The sequence below is a fragment of the Centruroides sculpturatus genome, unplaced genomic scaffold (assembly GCF_000671375.1).
Source record: "Centruroides sculpturatus isolate CEXI.00-Female unplaced genomic scaffold, Cexi_2.0 scaffold54, whole genome shotgun sequence".
In the NCBI taxonomy this organism is placed as follows: domain Eukaryota; kingdom Metazoa; phylum Arthropoda; class Arachnida; order Scorpiones; family Buthidae; genus Centruroides; species Centruroides sculpturatus.
Window position 1 is genome coordinate 314,783 of NW_019384340.1, and position 20,107 is coordinate 334,889.

General features: G+C 25.4%; 1 protein-coding gene across 1 annotated transcript in view; it reads left to right on the forward strand.

Annotated features, from left to right (window-relative positions):
- LOC111633610 (target of rapamycin complex 2 subunit MAPKAP1-like) overlaps positions 1-20,107 on the forward strand; it is an 86,408-nt gene that overhangs the window by 38,961 nt on the left and 27,340 nt on the right. Inside the window, exons 3-8 of the mRNA XM_023378220.1 lie at positions 10,827-11,210; positions 12,791-12,939; positions 13,083-13,252; positions 13,602-13,766; positions 14,070-14,179; positions 16,630-16,737. Coding sequence (XP_023233988.1) covers positions 10,853-11,210; positions 12,791-12,939; positions 13,083-13,252; positions 13,602-13,766; positions 14,070-14,179; positions 16,630-16,737 — 1,060 coding nt within the window. The 5' untranslated portion in view covers positions 10,827-10,852. The remainder of the gene's footprint in view (positions 1-10,826; positions 11,211-12,790; positions 12,940-13,082; positions 13,253-13,601; positions 13,767-14,069; positions 14,180-16,629; positions 16,738-20,107) is intronic.

The window sequence follows — 20,107 nt, forward strand, 5'->3', positions numbered from 1 at the left end:
TCAATCTGACTTCTGTCATATTACAGTAGCTAAAAGGTACAATCCAATTAAAAGAATGGAACTAGTTGAATTTTGAAGAAATAAAATGGAAAAAAATAGTATATTTCAGAATGTAACCACTTAATAAAAAATTTAAGTTTGAATCTGAATATATGTGTATAGTGATGAATAAATACATATTTATAAATCAATTTTAAAAAATTCTTATCATATTATTATTTATAAAATATAAACAGTTTGAATTTNATATGATTATTCTTTATCAGAAAAATGATTTTTTTTTAGTATTATATTTATTTCTGTATTTTCATCACTCATTAGTAATGAATATATTTCTGTTTGAAGTTGAAAATTATTTACTTTGCAGTGTAAATTTCCACTTTACAGTTGGAAAGAAAGAATTCAAAAATCTGAATAGATAGGAAATGACAAAGTGAATAAAACATAAATTTTAGTTTTATCTGACAGTTTTAAAGAATTATTTAGTACATTCTTTCAGGATAAGTATTAGAATTTATATAAAAGAACAAAAAAGAATTCGGGTTTTTTTTTAATATTGTTTATTAAGAACTATGAGAACGGTGATTTGTCAATCTGACTTCTGTCATATTACAGTAGCTAAAAGGTACAATCCAATTAAAAGAATGGAACTAGTTGAATTTTGAAGAAATAAAATGGAAAAAAATAGTATATTTCAGAATGTAACCACTTAATAAAAAATTTAAGTTTGAATCTGAATATATGTGTATAGTGATGAATAAATACATATTTATAAATCAATTTAAAAAAATTCTTATCATATTATTATTTATAAAATATAAACAGTTTGAATTTTAATTTGTAATTTATAAAATATATACATTGTATAGTTTATATTCCATGAATTACAATTGATAAATTACTCATTTAATTTTGTCTTCAGAAATAGCATCTACAGATGAATTGGTGCATTTCTCTCATATAATATTTATTTGGAATTCGGAATTGTTTTGATATTACCTTTTTATGAGTTGAAAAATTGTAAACTGTTTGGAAGAAACAAAAATTGACACTTTTCCTGTTTTTCTTTATTTTTTCCATTTTTATTTGTAAAGTTTTAAATCTATTCTTTTATTATAATCGAAAGAAATGTGTTTAATTTAAATGGAAATTTTATTTTGTGTATTTTACATTTTAACTGATCGTTACAGATCTTACATTTGTGTTTAATTATTTAGGAATAATAAATTAGGTGATATCACAGTTGGTCTATTTGATATGCATTTTTATTTTTGTAATTGTTACTCTAATAGTTGTTATAAAAGCCAGATATATTATACCAATTATTAGCCTGTGTCATATTTATTTATTTTTACATATTGATAATATTTTACATGAATAATTTATAAATTATTAAAGAAATGAATACTTAACATGCAAATTTAAATATGTAGCTTGCTAGAAAAGAATTATTGCAAAAATTCAAGTGTTATTTGATTACTTTCATTAGCATTAACTAATTGTTGACTAATGGATCTTAATTTAACACTAATTATTTATTTTTAATTAAATAATAATAATAATATCACAATATATCACATAATTGGAGTTCAGTTTTAGTTTAATTAGATTGAAAGATATCATTAATATGACTTTTTAGAGGGGGAAACACATAAAGTATAAAACTTCTCATTATTAAATATTCACCATATTTATATGAATATGTAGTAAAAGTCAATAAACAATGTAATTCTGTAAGATTAGATGTAAAATTTTTAATTTTGAAAATGTCATTTTTAAAAATAATTGACTTAATGATATTTTTTTAAATCCCATTAAGTCAATTATAAATTTTATCTTTTAATAAGTTTATATATATTTAAATTAAAATAACATTTTCTAATGCGATCTTTCGGCAGTAAAGTTTAATTTTTAATTATACAAGTGTATTAATTCAATTAAAAGTATGGAATAAAGTTTTTTAATAAAACCGTTGCATTTTTGTTTCTTAATCTTGTTAAGAAGAAATTTAACAGTTTAACTTGTGTTAAAATTTATTAAATTGTCCCATTTATTAAAATTTTAATTATCATTATCATTAAACAGATATGTGTGTATATATGGAAACACCTGTGAATTAAAAAATAAAACTTACTCATCATTTTCAAAATTTAAATTTTGATAAGATTGGTGTTGAGATTTTCTTAAAAGTTGATAAATAATTATTAAATTAAGCAGACAAACTTGACATTTCTAACTGCTATCAATTATATCATAATTAAATTATCCTTCTTTGTTAAATGAAGAATAACTCAATAAAATTTCAAAGTTCATAACTAAATTTATTGAGATAAAATCATCTATAATCTATTTAATTTGCCTGTTCAAAGTTTTTATCAGGTGTTGGATACTTAGAGTTTCCTATCTTCAAACTCAACAATCTAACCCTTGTGCTTATCTCTGAGTACTGTTGATATTTTTGAATTTGCGATAACAGCATTCTTTCAGAAATATTATTTTTAGATTATAAGTATGTAACATCCTGTTTAATTTTTAAAAAATTCAAAATCAAGAAAAAATTTTGAAAGAACATATAAAGATGATTAAAAAAATATAATACCGAAATTTAATTATTTGTAAATTTTGTTATGAATTGCTAATTAAACTGTAGACTAATTCAATATTTAGCAAGGAAGTTTAATATTAAAAATGACATGAATAATTTTTATAATTAAATTTAATGCATTTAATAGAAGAATATACTTGTGCTAATTTTTCTCAAGTTAAAAATTATTCCAAATGAACTACTACTCGAATTATATATAATTAAAATTATTTTTATTCTTGAAATATCTTCCAGTAATTGAGATTAAAATATATAAACAAGCATCGAAAATATTAATACGATAATATATCAGAATTAAAGTTAAACAGATATTTAATTAGTTGCAGTATTTACAAAGATAAAATTTTAGAGTTTGCATTAATTGTTCGAAAGTGGAATTCTTTTCATTCATTTTCTTAATGAACATGCTGAGCTAAACTTCAATAGTACTTAGTAATTTCCAGTTAACTTGATAAGGTAGTTAGATATGCATAGACAACTAATTATTATTAAGCAAATGAAATAAGTTCATTTTCAAGTTTAGGAAATGGCAGATCTAATAAATTCAAACTCTGGAGAATATGAAAATTAGAAATATTAAAAATTCTGTAACATCTAAATTAATATTTATATCATCAAGTACGATTATTTAATATATGTTATTATATAACACATGAATTAAAACTTAATTTTGATAATCGAGCTAATGAATTCATAATTAAATTTTTAAATAGGTGAAGAAGTAATGCATCTGACGTCGAAAAATGATAGCTAATATATGTTTGAGATATATAAGAAATAATGTGTCAATATTATTATTGATATTAGCTCTATTTTTATTGTTTTTTTGTTTAGCGAATCCTAATCCATAATGACAATAACTGGCTGACATTTGCTTTCTATGTTCTGCTCTGTCAAGTCTGTTGTCAACGATTGCAACTAAATGTTTATATTTTGATCTTGAGATTATTTGTCATACAATGTTACAATGTGAGTTAATGGCATTACACTCTGTTGTGATAACAATTTAATTGAAGGAATATCCTTGACATAATATAAAATAATTGAATATTTAAAATTAATAACGCAGACTTTTTATAATATGTAGCATTAATAATATATTTCTTATTGTAAGTTTTCTCTGTGTCTCTTAGAAACAAGTAAAATGTCGCCGAATTTCATAAGTATGCTAATCTTGGTACCGAAAAAATTTCCTAAATAATCTTTAGTTAAAAATTCCTATAATTAGACACTTATGGCTGTACGAAGTGTAAGAATTGTAAAGTAAATACAAAAAAAAACGATGATTAATTTTTTCGGTACACTTTTGGTTTGTGTAGGTGTCAGTAAATGTACTGTAAAACGAAATTTTTTCGCAATTTATGCCTTGTAAGTAATTCCAGATGTTGCCTTGTCAGTTATGCTACAATTTACAGAAACATGTTAATGCATTAGATAAGTTAGTGCTGGTTTTATTACAGTAGCGAATTTTAGTTTTAGTTTTACACTTTTCGTATATTTCTACACACAACTTTTCTATCTGCAAGCTTCTATTATCGTTTAATATTGATAAGTTTTGGTAAAAGTGATAGCCTAGAGCAGTGGTTCTCAACCTTTTTTCATTAGCGTACCCCATGACATGTCATATCTCTAGATTGTACCCTCATTTAAGAAATTTAGTGAGTACCCGTATTGTTAATTTTACATATTGTAACTTTAAATTAAAGAAAAAAACCTAAATGAAAAAATGTATAATAAAGTTGTGATTGTTGCAAGGAGATATTTTACGTAATAATTTTTTAATACTGTTAGTTTGTATATGCTGTTAGTTTGTACATAATATATTATTTTTTCTGCCATAATTACTAACTTTTTTCTGTACCCCTGAGCAACCTATCGCGTACCCCTAGGAATACGCGTACCNAGTAGGCATGTAGAAAGAAAGAAATTACAAAAATTTGACACTTGAAAGATTGAAATGAACTTTAAATAATTTATATTACCGTCCAAAGAATTTGGATGAATATTTAAATTTTAATTCTTGCACTCTCCTTCTCTTTGTGTTGATGTACCAAATATAAATTTTCATTTAGGAACTGGTTAGAATATATTTTTTATTAATGTTTATACATTACGGATAAGCCACTTCAATTATAAATTGATGAATAAAATTTTGTTAAAACAATATAAGTTATATTTATTGAATAAAAAAAAATGCTAAAATCGATTACTGGTATTTAATTTTTTAATACTTCAGAAATAATTATTCAGTTGTTTCCTAATGGAAAATGTCATAAAATTATTAATTTTTTTTTCTTCTTTATTTTTCTAAAAGATATTTATTTCTGATATAATTTAATTTCACTACAAGAAAATTATAACTTAGTATAATATAGTGTCACTTATGCAGTGCCTGAATGCCTAGTACTATTGTGACAACATATTAATAGGATATTTAATATGTCTAAAATATATTAACAGCATACTATTACAACAACAATTTACTATATTAATAATGTAATATACTCAGATTCTGTAATGTTCTAATTACATTTATAAGAACAAATTATAAGTTTGTTCCTTATAAAAGTAATTTATTGCTAATAAATACGGAAATTAAAATTTTATGTTATTTATATTAATAGTATCTTCTTTTGAGCATTAATTTTATTAAAGACTGTCTAAACAGATCTATTGATAAATAAATAAAAAAAGAAATTACAAATGGGTATAATTTAAAGGTAATTTAGAAACTCATAAAATGTATTTTTATATATTTTTTTTATGCTGCTTAAATGTGTAAAATAATGTGGTTGTAAGCATGTATGATAAAAAAAAACTAACAGTTGATGAGATATAATTTGGTATAATTGATTACCTGTATCATATTAACAAAAAAAACAGCAACAATAATGTGGTTTGTTAACTGTTTAAAATTGGTATTTATGCAGTGATTCACTTTCACTAAATGATATTTTTCTAGAGGAGTAATTACAAAAGAAATTTAATAATTAAGATAAAAAAAACTATTGTTTATAAACTATAATAAGGATAATTTAAGCCAGTAAAAACTTTAAAAATAACATTATCATTTAGGGTATTTTTATCACTGTTCTCTAGATGATTTGTAGCTAAGTAACAAATTAAAATTTCTACAAATTTTGAGTTAACAAAAAAAAAATAATAACAATAATAACAAAGCATATTAATTTATCTATAATAAAAAAAAGTAAAATTCAAGAAAAAAAAGATAATAAAGTTAGTAATAAAATTACTATAAACGAAGTAATTCCAAGATGCTTGTGAATAAAAAAAATCCCAGCTGATAACTGATTAACATTGAATGTTTTATATAAATAGCTAGAGAAGAAAAATAAAGCAGAGGCTATTAGAATGATGGCTAGAAGGGAAAGTAATCTAGATAAAGAATGACAACGGTAAAGCAATTTAAAAGCAGACTGTAACAAGACATTCTTTAAATTACTTTAATTATTTTGATATTACAGTTTTATATATAGGTATCAAAACGCATCTTTCATGAGACAAAAATTGCTTTTTTTCCCCCTTCCGGCATTATCGAATATTTTTCAATATAAATTGGAGATGGTCGCTGATATGAAGTAATAGCGGCAATTATAATAATTTTAACAATCTATTAATTACTGGAAACCCTTTTAGAATTTATTTCAAGGACCGGGCCGCCTGCATCACGGAATTAAAAAGGTTGATACATCAGCCTATCCACTTTCATCAGCAGTTTTTCATAGAAGAATCGGGCGCGGTGGCTTATAGATGGTAAAGGCATATTCGTAGACAAGACGGACATAAATATCCTTTGTCTCTTGTTCTCCATCTTTTTTTCCCCCTTCCTTTTCTTCCTTCCTTCCTTCCTTCCTTCCTTATCTGACATATTCTTATCACATCCGAGTGATCGAGGTGTTTACTGAACGAATAGCCAAAGCTATATTTCTAATTTTCTTAAAAGCACGTAGTTCGTTGTGTGTGTAGACAGAACTCGGCATTGGTGCCGAAAGTTTTTCTTTTCTGCAAAGTGTTGAAAAAACTAACAGAAAAGGAAGCCTTTCTTTCCACGAAACTTGGCATGCTGATTGTACAGCCATTGACAGAGAGGTATTTATCATTGTGGAAATTCCTTTGCCTTTTGTTGCTGAGCCCTAAACAGAGCTTCGGAGTCATCTGTCAATGAGAAAGCTACTTAGCTTCTAGCAACAGGAATCTGTCAAACATTAATCTTCTGTAGTGGAGTAGTATGCTCTTCTTACAGAAATGTATGTTTATAAATATGACTATCTTTTTTTTATCACGACTATAAATGAATTAAAATATATTTAAAGGAACGACTGTGATTGATACGTTTGACTGTTAATAATAAATTATAATCTTATTCTGCTTAAACACGGCGCTTGTGTATATACATCCTCCCGTTAGGACGGTGTAGTTTTTAATTAAATAAAAATTCCTTTTCTCTGGTGATTTTACGGTTCGAATTTTAGTTTTCAAGGGTTTATCTCGCATAAATTAAATTTTGGAAACGGATAAATAAGTCATATTTCCTGATTAAAGACGGCTGTTGCGTTCATTAACAAAACTTAAGCGCGCGTATAGGCCGCATCATAGAAATTGCCATTTGCATAACTGTAATCCGGGTAATCAAGTTAATACCACCTTTACGACAGATCCAATTACCTGCAAATCAGTTGGATTTTCTTCCCGTACATTTGTACTCGTTTTACATACTCAAAAGACTTCGCTAATCTGCACTGGATGATCATTATGGGGAACGGACTGGGCAGTTTTAACTGGTCGCCACTTTTTTCAATACTATCATAAGCCAGCAGTTTTAAAAAGGATAAAAAAAATTAATGTTGATTTTTTTATTGTTATTAATTTGGTAATGCGTAGCGGATGGCGGAGGTTTACTTCTGGTGAAAGAATACAATTTTTGCATACGTTGTCATTTTGCTAAGTAATTTCGCTTCATTGTTGCAATCGTTTATTTTGTCATAAACGTCACTCGCCGGAGTTATGTCACTGTGTATTTGTCGTTTATTTAAAAATTAACCTTATCTCTTTTGTAGGAATCGCTAGTCTGCTTTATGTCAAGTCTATAGATAAAATGAGCTTTTTTATGCCCCTTCTCCTCCTCCTCAAACTTTAGTTTTTATAGGGAGAATTTCGAGTCAATATGTCATCCGGATGCATAAAAAGTTGACAAATACGTTGTCCATTTATCAATCTATTGCTTTCAATAGGATTATTTTTATTGCGGTTCCTTTAAAAACTATTTAATCACTTTTTTCGATTTAAAATTCGACTTGTACGAGCCGAAAAGAAGGAGCGCACTTTCTCTGTCCGACGATGCATTTTAAACATTTTTTGTGTCTTTTTTTAAAATATTTTCCTTGCAGTTTATGGAAATGCAAAGAGGGGGTGTGCGGGAGTGAGAGAAACAGTCGATTTGTTTGGAAAAATCGTAGAAAATATATCCAAGTACTGTATATCAAAGTTTGACGGGGAGCACTGCCAGTGTAGCAGCACGAGTGACATCTGTTGAGCAGCTGCTTCTCTGCTAGCACGTGGCGCACACACCACTTTCGAAAACACGGTGGCTCTCTAGAAAGCCGTGATAGCTTCAATAACGTCTGCGTGAACTTGTCTGTCTGTCAACCGTTTTCTCCCCCTTCGCTCTTTTTCTCTTTTTTGTCCTCTTTCTATTCAGATGGCTCTAAAAAAGTTTATTACCATCAAGAGAAAATTAAACGCTCTTAACTTAGCACCGTAAATAAAATAGCAACAGCTCGGCAAGATATAAAACTTACCTCTTTAAAACATTGGCTTAAATGCGCAGTAGATTATCAGCAACGACTCCTAAAAACGTCTCCCCTCCTGCAGTCCCTTCTTCCTAGCAGTTGGTTGCCCGGGCAACCGGTATTTAAATTCGTCGACGAGTGACACTGAAGTGTATGTCTGGGGGAGGAGAAGTAATGGCAAAGCTATAAGAGTTTAGCATATTAAAAAGTTTCGAGTCGTCGCTTTTCCCGTTCCACTCGTCACCCCCGACGCACGTTTTCCCCTTTCGCTCTCTCTGCCGCCACCATTGTCACGACTCATAATGGAAAAGTTGTGTAGAAATTATCTGGCACCACATCAATTATAATAATAATCTGCAGTAATTGTGTTATCGGCTAAGGTTTCTTGGCAAAAGAGAAATTTTCATATCGTCATCGTAAGACTATTGTTAAAGCTAGCGAGTCGCGTTAGCAATTTATCGGAATGATAAACGTCTCCGATGTATCGATCATCCCCCTTTATTGATACTCAAAAAAATATTACCGTCGCCCGTTTTTATTCGTTTCTTAAAGTCGGAAGTATCGTCGCTGTAGTTTTTAATTTAAGATCCTTCCAGCAGAATACTGGGTCACAAGAGTTTAGAAGTCTTATAACTCATCATATTCACTCGACTGCATAAACGTTAATTAGCGGGAATTTTCAGCCGGTGCGTTATCACCTTCTCCTTCTGTCACTAATACCGCTGCTGCTGGAGTTATTACATTCGTGTTGGGTGGGGGGAGGCAGAGGAGAGTATCCGCTTCCCCCCTCCATCTTCGTTTGGTAGACCTCATTTTCTGCCGGGGTCAAATTCGTTATAATCCTTCCGGACTAGCTACTAGCATGCTGTAATGGTATTAGGAGATGGAGTTTCACTAACTTAGGCTTCTAATACCGCCTATCTAACTTCGGTATGAATTTTTGTCAGACGGATTTACTCCACTGTCTAGTTATAAGTCCGGAATCCGTTATTTGTATGAATAAATATTAAATGCTGCAGACACGTTAAGTTAGTTTTAATACTCGGTGCAACTGCATCTATGCTACGTCTCCATTGATTTATATTTTTTTCGGATGTCGGAGCATCTTTCCGAGATAAACTACGGAGCAATTAAGAAATTATTGATACTGTTGATATTTTGCACGAGTCAGAAATTAATTTTAAAATCTTATTTTCCATATTAATGTGTGTAATTTTTTAAATTTGCATAATATATAACAGTTAAAAGCGATGTAATTTTTCTACATAATTTTAAAATTCGGGATTATAAAAAATATATCTTATTTAAGCTTGGTCTACTGTTAACTTATATTCTTATTTAAAATATATTTTAAACCATTTTGGAATTTAAGAAGTTTTCCATAAGTAAAAATTATGCATCTGGCTTGTTATCGAGATACTAAACTTAATTTAGTGGATAACATTGTTGAAAGTTTTAAAATATTTTTAAAATAAAATTTTTGATATATTATTCATTAAGGAAAGCTGCATTTTTATTAAGAAGGACAAAATGGCTAATTTTTGCCTGTAAATGTATTACTTTCGTTAATCATAATTAACAAGTTTGATGATAAACTTTAGAGCTGAATTAACATTCCCACAGCAAACCTAAAGGTTTTATCACACATCTATTTGGTAATTTACTTACAGAAAAAGAATACAGAATGTAAATACCAGTGTTATAACAGAAAAGGCTGATCTACATTTGTAGTCGTTGCATTTCTGTTCGCATCATTAGAAAACTTTATTAGGAGAATTCCCGAGTAAACAATTAAATCCATATAATTAGTCCCGTTATTACATTAGCTGAATGAAAGTTAATGAGTTGTCATTGTTAGAAGTTGAATAGGAAATGATTTAAGCTCATTATCTAAGTAGAATCTGGATACGGAAAATGGCTATTGTAAAATAAAACTCTTTGTAACGATGAATACATACTGAATTCTGTGAAAGAGTGTTGTATGGTTTTTTTCTAATTGTTGCTAAATTCCCTGTAGTGAAGAATTTTTCCTACGTTTCTCAGTAATTTACGTCTTCTGAGTAATTTCAATTGAACTATTCAAACAAAATACAAGTATATTTAGTTACTTTGGCAAAGTAAATAAAGTGAATTCATTATAAAGCCTTAAAGCAATACTGATTTGTTCTTAATTATTTAATGCTTACATTGATCTCAAATTATTTTTATCAAAGAAAAACTAAATTGGTCTTTTCATATGGTTAATCAAATTTGGTTTTCTCGGTGTTATGTAAAAGGAAATTTTCAAACTAATCATTCTGGACTGCTGTCAGCGGGTCTGTTTTTCACAAAAAGTTTCAGAAAGTTTAGTATTCTAATTAAAATATTATCAGGAGAAAGGTTCGATAAATCCTTTATTTTTATTAATGCAGGAATTTTGACGATAACTTGCCCAACCATGGCATTCTTCGACGATAGAAAATACTTACTTTCTCATATTCGTCATTCTTACATAATATCAGATGACACGGGAATGTGTGAGATGGTAATGATGAACGAAGTCGTGAATGACAAGGCCATCAGGGTCCAGCAGGATGAGAATTTAAGTAACATCTTAGACTACTATGACAATGCCATTGAATCTGATTTACTGGAAGTGGGCCAGTCTTACGACATCGTATCCGACATGGCTTTAATCGGAGCGCACAGATGTAGATCAAACACTGCACAGAGACTGGAAAGATTAAAAAAGGAAAGAAAAAATCAAGGAAAAATTAAAAATATTCAATGGAAAGAAAATACTTCAAATATAAGCTGTGAGTAATCTTCAAAATTTAAATATTTTTGAATTAAATATATATAAGTAATATTTTAATAAATTCACAATAAATTAAAAGTAATCATGCATGCGATATATATGAGAATTTAAATTTAAAAATTATCCATTAATAAAATATGCTTAATTACTTCTTCATATTAGAATATATTATATATCAATTAAAATTAATTTGTTTATACATGTATAAGAGCAGAAAATTTGAAGAGTTTTTGTTAATTAATACTAAATTAAAATTAAATGGTTCATTCTAAATTAAATTGTTCAATCGAAAATAGCAGGTTTCAGAATCATCAATTTAAGTTGTTAGTTCACTTCTCACAACATATTTACTGTGGGTGGAGAAGTCTGATAGAAGTGCCATCTGTCATTTCACAAAAATCTCACACGATAGATACCAATGCCGCCAGACGCATTGGCATTTTGCATTAGAGGCGGTGGTACGGAAAATGACAGGAAAACAAACTGCCATCCGCAAATATAATTAAAATTTGCTAATTAATGAAACAATTTTGTTTTAAATATAAATTTTCATTAAGATATAAATTCTTTATATTTAAATTTACTCCCATAAAAAAAAAATAAATGATGATTAAAATTTAGATTATTAGCCAAAACCATTATTGTATAATTAGATCTTGTTCCTATGACCGACTCTTAAAAAAACCAATTTAAAAATAATAATGATAGAATTTATTTTATTTAATTAAAATATTAAAGTGACATTAATGTTGATATTTATGATTAAAGTTTTTTTTTTTTTAATGCTAACTTAAAAAGTTTTAAAATGTGTCTTGAGCTAAAAGTTTTTAAATTATTAAAATGATATTAAATTTTTTAATTTTGTTTTTATTTTTTTTTTATATTATTAAAGTGAAAAAGGCAATTATTTGAAACACATTTAATATTATCCATTTATTTTTGTTAACATCTTTGATGCGATGTAATTAAAAATAGATATTCCTTTTCATCCAACAGAAGGAAGTTTTTCTTGCTAAGATAAAACTATCATTACCTGATATCTTTTGTCGATATCACATCAGGTTAATTACTTGTCCAATCAAGATGTTCATTCAGAAGTTTTCCTTTCATCACACTAGGATAATTAGATTACAATGATGACATGGCCGAACATTATAGCTTTATGGACATCCTTAAAACACTAACCTGCGTTATCGGGTGGCAATCCCAGTCGTAAATAATCATGTCGTATATCTCCGTAAAAATGACAAAGTTCATTATTACGGTATCTTTAATCTAATTTTGCTGTTACTAAAATATTCGTGTTCCAACAAACATGAAAACGTAAATTCCATTCATCAGAAATTATGGTTGGTCATCCACTCATTACAATAATTCAGCCAATGTGAGGGAATATTTGAGAGGAAGCATCTTCCTTGTAATTGTACACATATTCTGAATTTTAATCAGATGTGATGACGGTAATTAGGAATGAGTTAACTGCTGTGTCAGATAGACAACGTTGCCACTGAATGATATTCTGTTTTCATACAGAAGAAACTGAAAGTTGCTTCTAACTCAGTTATGTTGTTTGTGCAGCAGAAGAGCTTGTGCAGCTGTTTCCCAGAAAAGATTTAACGACTCAGAAGAAACCAGATAAAGTCAGGAGTTCGCTTTCTGATCAACTTGAAAAATTTCCGCAAATTCCAAATAATCCTTTTAACGAATATGCAAGATTTGATGGAAAGGTAAATTTAAAAGAAATAAAAATTAATTATTTTTATTAATCAAAATTATATGTAATGCAATTTTCTTCATTTATATATAAATATTTATTGAAATTTTGTGAGCATTAATACAGTACTTTCATTATTTCTTTTCCCCCTCCTAGATCAGTGAAGATGCACAGACCAAAAGGATTGTTATATTTTTGATGATGTTACCACCAGATGTCAGAGCTTATCCCATGGAAGTTATTACATTGACGAGTGCTAGAGTCCAAGACTTAATTGGACTGATCTGTTGGCAATACACTAATGAAGGAAGGGAACCAAAATTAAAGTTAGTTTATTGATTGCCGTTATTTTGATTAGTAAAATTTAATTTAGAGCAATGAAATTAAATTGAAATTGTTTATAAAAGAAGAGATTGGTACTCTTTTTTTTTCCGTCTCTATGTATGTCATTATTTTTAATCTTTTTTGGACAAATAATAATTAGAATCTGAAGTAAATCTAAATATTGTTTTAAAATTGAAATAGAAATTTAATTGACATATTTATCTTCTAATATTTAATAAAAAAAATTTTAATCTGATTTTTGCAAATATTAACTAAATAGGAATAGAAATAACTCAAGCATTTTTTTCAGTTATAATTATGAAATTACTAAATAAATTTTAATAAAATCAGGCCGAGCGTAGCGCATTACTGTTTGAGAATAGCCGAGGAGAATGGCGACGTCGATGAAGACTTTCCCAGTCTGAATCCAAAGGAGCCAGTTGCCAAATTTGGCTTTCCCGTTCTAGCACTGGTAGAGAAAGAAAAAGAAGCAGACGGAAGACCTGTGGTTACTGTGTAATATTTTTATTTTTAATAATTATTAATTAATTAGTAGAATAATTAAAATTTATTTTAATGAAGTAATCCGAATTTTAATTTTTATTATTAGAACGAAAAAAAATTTAAAAAAAACTATTATTTTTTTAATGAAGAAATTTTTTAGACAAATTAAAGTAATTAATGCATTTTTTTAATTAAATATTCTTAATATAAATTATTTTTCATTTTAATTGTTTTAACTAATACAATGATAATTAAGGTATTAATTAATCAGTATTCAGAATATTGCTAATTAGTTTTTTTCAATTATATAAATAGAAATATTGCAGATGGTTTTTCAAAGATTCAACTTCCTGATTTAAATGTAACATTAAGAGAAGTTTTAGAACAGACATTGAGACACAGAAAAGGAATGGCAAAATTCAAAGGTAGTAAAAACAGTTTTCAGATAAATTAAGCAAAGTAATTTGTTTGTCTTTCTTTCTAAGAGCAGATTCATTCACTCATTTAATTATTTTATAATGCATATTGATAAATTTTACTTATTTTGTTAAATTCAAATTTGTTTACATTGAAGAAAATTTAATTTAACTTTTTTTTAATAAATATGAAAAAATCCTATTTGCTTGATGATAAATTTAAGTAAATGATAATTTACTTTTTTTCTTTTTTTTTGTTTGTTTATATTTTAAATGTATTTGTTTATGACAAAAATAAAATAAACCATTTATTTTATTTAAATGTAAATAGATAATTACAATATGTTATTTTAATAAAATGAAATGTTCAAATATATTTTATTATTTTTTTTTTATAATACTTTTGTTGAAGTAGCTATTTGTAAAGCAGTATTATAATTAAAAAATATGAAATTTTTACATTATTTCTTATTTAGAAATATATATATATATTTCTATTAAATATTTATTATTTTAAAATAGCAATATTTATGTAATTAATTTATTATTTATAATCTTTCTGCTTTTGACAATTTAAACATTAGGATATACAGTGTATTAGTATTGTGTGTTACTCCACACACATATATATATGTGTGCGTGCGTGTGGAGTAAACTGAAGCTTATGTTGTGGATCCTTGCCCTGTTTTTTTCCTTACACGAATGTATGTATGTATAAACATGATTTACACATACATACAGAAGATATGTACTGTATACATACAATGTCTTGTCTATATTGGTGTTTCTTAAACTTTTTGGACTAACTTTTTTTTTTTTTGGTTTTAAACTTAATTTTTATCTCCCCTGTCTTCCAGCACACCTTGTTTCTTATACTGCCCTCAAGTGAGTGGTAGCACCCACTTTGGAAATCCCTGGTCTGTATGTTTCATGATGGTTATAATAAATATATCTATATTTATCATTATTGACTATCATGAAAATTTTGTTACACATATATGAATATTTTTTATAATTATAAATTATATATATATATAACTTAAATGTGTGTATGTAGGTTTTTACTTATTTATTTTCTTGATAACAAATCAAAAAATAAACAACATAAACTCAATTTTTAAAATTTGTTAAATTTGTATATAATATAAGAAATTATAATTGAATAAGAAATTTATAGAAAATGAGATCAAAAGTTTAATTTGTATTCCATTTAACTTGATGTTTAATTATCTTGATAAAATTATAGCTAAATTTAATATTTATTTATTTTTTAATAAACTGATATATTAGTTAGTAAATATTATTTAATTACTTGTAATTTAATTTAAGCTATATTCAGTAAAAACATTTACATTAAAATGTAATAAATGTATTTTGCAATAATAATAATTTCTACTTAAAAGAAATTTCTCTGAACTTTCATAAGAAACAAAATGAAAAAGATAAAATGATTTCTTCATTTAGTTTTATGTATATAAAAACTTTTTATGTTCTTTGAAGAATTTATATGTAATCAAAAAAGAATTAAAATCAATTATAGAAAATTTTTTAATGAATAAAGTTTAAAAGAATAATTATTACATCTTTCTTTAGTAATTAAATTTAAAACTCTTTAAAAAATAATAATTAGCTTCAAATAAAAAAAAAATGTAATTTTTCCATTTTATTTACTATTACTTTGTTGAATAAAAAATATATATATATTGCAATAATTACAGTTTTAATTACCTTTTAGATATTTATAACTATTTTCGTTTAAACTTCTAAAATGCAGAAAATAGTCACAATTATTGTTATTAAATGACAAATTTTGAAATTTGAATCTGAAATAAACTCTTAATAATAATAATAATAAATTTTGTAACAACTCGACTTTATCATTTACTTAAATAAATAAAATTAGTTTTTTCCCAAAAATATCTAAAAAGAAATTTAATTTGTAATTATTACAATATAATTTTTACTTAACAAAAATGATAGCAATTAAAATTTATTAATTTTAATGTTTTACTATCAAAATAGCACATTAATAAATTTTTATTTTTAAAGAGAGTTAACAAACTAAATTTTTTTATATTGGAGCTAACTGGCGTTTTTTTTCTTTCGTGTTTTTAAAAATTTTGAATCAACTGTAAAGATTAAAAACAGATGAAATAAATTGTTTTTCAATAATATTTAATTATAAACATTTTCTTTCAGTTGGTTTTAATTTTTTTTTTTTTTTTTAATTAGTTATATAAAACGTTATTCATCAATTTGTGTGATATTAATGAATAATAATTGATATATGTAAAGAACTTTTTAATTAATAATATATTTGTAAATTTAGATTATCACAAATTGATATTACTTATTATCCCAAGGATAAATTGCAGCAATTTGCTAATTTTCATTAGAGCCATAAGGATGGCTTATTTACATTCAAAGCTCATTTACAGATGTTTGTATGATTTGCTTAGGTCCTGAATTTCGATTAGAGAAACAAGAAGAACCAGGAATCCCTGTAAATCTTGATTTAACTGTTGGTGATGCTGGAACATTAGAGTTTTGTCTTGTTTGGGAAAATGGTAAGAAAAGCATAAAGTTTTATTTATGCAGTATAAAAGTGATTTAAATAGAAACTGAATACTTATTTATAATGATATATTTTATTCATTATAACAGAAATTTTAATTTTAATAAATTTTGAATTTAAAGTATTTTGATAACATTTACAATAACACATTAGCTATTCTTAATAGAACATTTAACATTAACAGCTATTTAATTGATTTATACTATTTATATATTACAGTCACTCATTATACAACATTTTAATAACATGAAAATGTTTTTAAAATTTAACACTTTGTACTGATTATGCATTTGAACTATGTAAACTTATATTGTTATTTATATAATTTGAACAAAAAAAAACTAATACATTTCATGAAAAGTCTGAAAATAGTAAACATAGTCATTGCTGACAGATTATTCCACAATTTCTATAAATTGAATAATAATGTTATAGCTTTAATCCTGATATAGTGACTAGATATATGTGTCATTCTCTGATTCTACACATTTCCATTTAAATTAAGTATTGTTTGTTGTTTTAAATTTATGTATGTAATAAATAATAATTTAAATGTTTAATTTTATAAAATTTTATTTTAAGCACATTTATATATATATACTTGCATTAAACAAAAATTGTAAATATGTTTATATGATTATACAAAAACATTTCGGCAGTCGTTTGACTTTAACAGATTTTGATTTTATATAAATATAAATTAAAATATTAAAAACAATATTAAATTACAGAGAATAAATAATCACTTTAGTGATATAATTTCAAATTCAAATGTTAAAAGCCTAGTTAATAGATCATCAGAAATTCTTTAATATCAAATTTAAGGTTGTGGTTTATTTTTCAAAATTAAATTATAGCTTAGAAAGAATGTAAGTTAAAGTTACTTATAATTTGAATGCTTTTATTACTAATTATGATTTAATTTATCTAAATAATGTAATTAAAATGTTTTAAATTTTATTAACAAAAATGTATATAAATAAAATCTGATTTTTTAATGGAAATTAACAATTTCTTAAATATTTCGAAGTAGTAAAGATCTTATGTATTTATTCAGATAAAACTAAAATTAAACAGTAAATTAAAATTACTGTTATTAATTTATATAACAAGCAGATTTCTATTGATATAAAATGTAAATGTAAACATTTTAATATATTAATGATTTAATTTTGGACAAAAAATCCTGAAAAGTTAATCATGTTGTTAGAAAAATATTTTGCTATTCTACAATACCCATAAATTAATTACATTAATCATATTGAGAATGTATGATTGGAAATATTATGTAAGCAATTGTCGTAATATTGTGTTTATAAAGTGGGCAGAAAAATACAATGGGGTGAAATTTATCAATTAGAAGGTATTGCTAGTTTTGCATAATAAATAATACATTGGATTATATTTTACACTTCTGCAGATACCAGTTATTATGAACAATCAGTTTGTTGTAATAATTATAATTGAGAAATAAGCAATATTATAGTTTTAGTAATTTTTGTTTAAAAATCAAACATGCTAAATACAATTTTAAGTTTTCAATTAAAAATAAGAGAATGGATTTTAAAATATTATTACACTATTGTTTAAATAGGATTGCCCAATGATAAAATAAGTATAAAATTTTATTCATTTATTATCAGTTAATCTATAAATGTATCAAAGATGTATATAGAGATAAACAAGATATTGATCAGCATTTTATTATCATTGATCATATTGAAAAATATTTATTATTATATGTCATGACATACATAATTTTTATAATTATCTATGTCATGACATATAATAGTTGTACTGTATTATTAAATTTCAACCATCATCATGTTTCTTTTATAGTTCTTAAGATATTTCATTTTATAATTATATTGTTGATCATTGCCTTCAAGCTTGAAAACATTAACATGTATAAATAACATTTTCATTAGTTGGAATTAAATCTATCTTTTAGTAAACGAGAACACTTGGTATGTCAATGCAAAAATGTTGTAAATTGTATAAATTTTATATACAGTATACAACTTTCATTTGATTATTGCAGTTTTAGACCAGTTTGTTTACAATATTTTCAGAAAGTAAAACAGGAAATATTTTAAGTTATTGAATATAATTTTTTATTTTTATTTTTTCTGTCATAATAGTTTTGCTTATGTAAATTTTCATAACTTTTAATAATTTACAAACACACACACACACACACACACACACACACTTCTCTCTCTCTCTCAAGGATAAATTGGCTAAAAAAGCTATTTAATGTACTTTAAATCACTTGTAAAAGTACTAATATGAATCACTTTTAACAGCAATAATAATCAGTGTTAGCTTTATTTATATTAATTATATTTAGTAACTATATGTTTAAGCTTATTCTTTTAACTACAGAATAGTTCAAATGAAAATAAATCTTTTATGACAATTTGAGAAATAAAACAAAAAACTAAATAATATAATATACTTAAATTTCTTTATTTATTGCAAATATATTTTAGTCTATTTTTAACTTACATTTGAATTAAAAGCTAATATTTTCCACTTATATTTTTAACAGTTATCTTAAACATTATTACTATTACCATTATTGAAATAATAATATAATGCTATATATTAATTTTTTAACTGCTGAAGATGTAAGTCAAGTTTTTTTTATGCTTAACTGGTTATGTTGATTCAGTTAGCATAATCACCCTCTTTTAAATCTTTACCTTTCACCATTTTTGAGCAATGAAAATGTAAGAAAATGAGCAGTTAAGTTTGACATCTATAAACTTTCATTTGTAATTCAGAATATTTGCAATGGACATTTAGAGTATTAAATTCTGTAAAGATCAGAACAAGTTTTTAGAAATGACAGTATGTAATCATGTGTAATATTGTAATATGTATGTATATATATATATATATAATTTTATGCTTCTCAGGAGAGATTAAAATAAAAGAAAATAGCAGCTTAAACAATTAAATTTAAAATAATAATTAATATTTGTTATTTAGTGATGTAACTAAAATTACTCAGGTAAAATTTATATATGACAATGAAATTCCAATATTCATTTCTTTTCAGAATAAGTTAAACAAAAATTATATTTTTAAAAACTTATCATGTATACATTTTTATATTATGCTTTTGCAATAGCAATATATAAATAATATCTTATAATATGTTTTATATTAGAATTTATAAAACATTTTTAAAATACATAAAGGATAAAGTTCAAATTTCATTATAATTTGGAAAAAATTTAACATGACTTGTAGCACATTTACATCAATGATAAATTTTTCTCATTCAAAAATGTTTGAATGATTTGCTCCCTTTTAAAGTAATAGTTAAATCAACAATAATTTGTTGTCATAATATC